General features: G+C 47.1%; 1 protein-coding gene across 1 annotated transcript; it reads right to left on the reverse strand.

The window, feature by feature from the left end:
- Window positions 1-293: 293 nt before the first annotated feature.
- Window positions 294-1472, reverse strand: LOC122587978. Its single transcript, XM_043760126.1, has 3 exons — window positions 1143-1472; window positions 891-998; window positions 294-848 (listed from the first exon to the last, which is right to left on the reverse strand). Exons 1-3 carry the CDS (start codon window positions 1470-1472, stop codon window positions 294-296), a joined length of 993 nt encoding a protein of 330 aa, XP_043616061.1.
- Window positions 1473-1793: the final 321 nt, after the last annotated feature.

Here is a 1793-nt window from a genome sequence, read left to right on the forward strand (position 1 = left end):
CAATACGGAGGTCACAGAAAAAACAAAGTCTAAGTAAATAGTCTACATAATCTAATCCCATATGCCTTTCGCCCCTTGTCCACGTCCTCCGCCATGGACCTCCTTTGGAGCATTTGGTATTCTGCCCTTCTCCCTTCATCGACCTACCTCTTAATTTGTTAGGTCAAACCCCTCCGTAATATCGAGTCACCTTAGTTGGGCCCACTTCTCCAGGCCCAACCATCCATCACATCCTTGGGCAAAGCCATATGGGAAAAGATGTCGATCTTAGTCACTCAGCTATCTACCCTAACTTAATCGACTACTCTAATCCTAATTCTCCAGGCCGTCCTATCCGACGTCATGTCCTCCGATAAGCCAAGCTCTTTTAGGTCCTTCGCTAGTCGCTCCTCCCACCTCATCTTTGACCTTCCCCTTCTTCTTACGCCGTCAACGTGGATAGATTCTGCTCTCCTTGGTGGTGCAGCTTGGTCTCTTCTCCTAACATGACCAAACCATCTTAAGCGTTCTTCCCTTAGCTTGTTAATGATGGACCCTACTTCAAGTTCGTCTCTAAAAACTCCTGTGGGGATCCTATTTGATAGTTTCTTCTCGCAAGTCCACCTTAGCATCCTCATCTCAGCCACCTCCATCCAGGACGCTTGGGCTTTCGTTATCGGCCAACATTCCGACCCGTATAACATAGCCGGTCTAATAGCCGCTCTGTAGAACTTGCCTTTAAGTTTTAGCGGGATCCTCTTGTCGCACATGACTCCAGAAGCTGCTATCCACTTCATCCACCCTGCTTGGATCCGATGTGTCACGTCTTCATCTATCCCCCCGATTTGTGTATCCTTGATCCTAGGTTTCTACAAGACTCCTTCAGACACATCCCCATTATGTCTTATCACCAGCTTATCAAAGTCACACCGTAGGTATTCTGCCTTCTCTCGGCTCACACACAAACCATTGTCTTCAAGGGCTCTTCTCCATTTCTCTAACCTACGGTTTAGCTCCTTCTTTGATCATGAAATAAGCGCAACGTCATCAGCAAAAATCAGGCACCACGGTAGTTCCTTTTGCAGGTCACTCGACAACTCGTCTAATATCAAGGTAAAAAGGTAAGGGCTAAGCTTGGAACCTTGGTGTAGGCTCCTCTTTACCGAGAAAAGCTCTGTGTTCCCCACAGGGGTTCGAACACCGGTCCTTGTCCTGTCGTACATATCCCTGATAACACTAAAGTACTTCCCAGTAAGTCCTTTCGCTTGTAGCGTCCTCCAAATTAGCTCTCGTGGTACACTGTCGTATGCCTTTTCCAAATCTAGAAAGGCACAGTGTAGGGCTTTTTGTCTTTCCCTATACTTCTCCATAAGGGTTCTGGTGATGTGAATCGCCTCCATCGACGACCTCACTGGCATAAATCCGAATTGGTTCTCTGCCACCTTCGTAACCCTCGTAAGCCTCATATCGATCACTCTCTCCCATAGCTTCATGGTATGACTTAGGAGTTTTATGCCCCTATAGTTGCTACAAGTCTGCACGTCCCCTTTGTTCTTATAGATAGGTATAACCTCACTAAGTCACCATTCTTCTGGCATCATTGCACTTTACCAAATCTTGTTGAAGAGGCTTGTCAACAAGCTTATCCCCGCGTCCCCCAAGCATCTCCATGCCTCAATAGGAATTTGATGTGGACCTACTGCTTTGTTTTTCCCCATTTTCTTTAAGGCGAACCTTACTTTCTCTTGGCTGATCCTCGTGGCATCGCCGTCGTCGTAACGTGTGTCTGAGTGTGTACCGTCAACTCCTCATTC

This window comes from Erigeron canadensis, chromosome 2, assembly GCF_010389155.1.
Source record: "Erigeron canadensis isolate Cc75 chromosome 2, C_canadensis_v1, whole genome shotgun sequence".
NCBI classification, from domain to species: Eukaryota; Viridiplantae; Streptophyta; class Magnoliopsida; order Asterales; family Asteraceae; genus Erigeron; species Erigeron canadensis.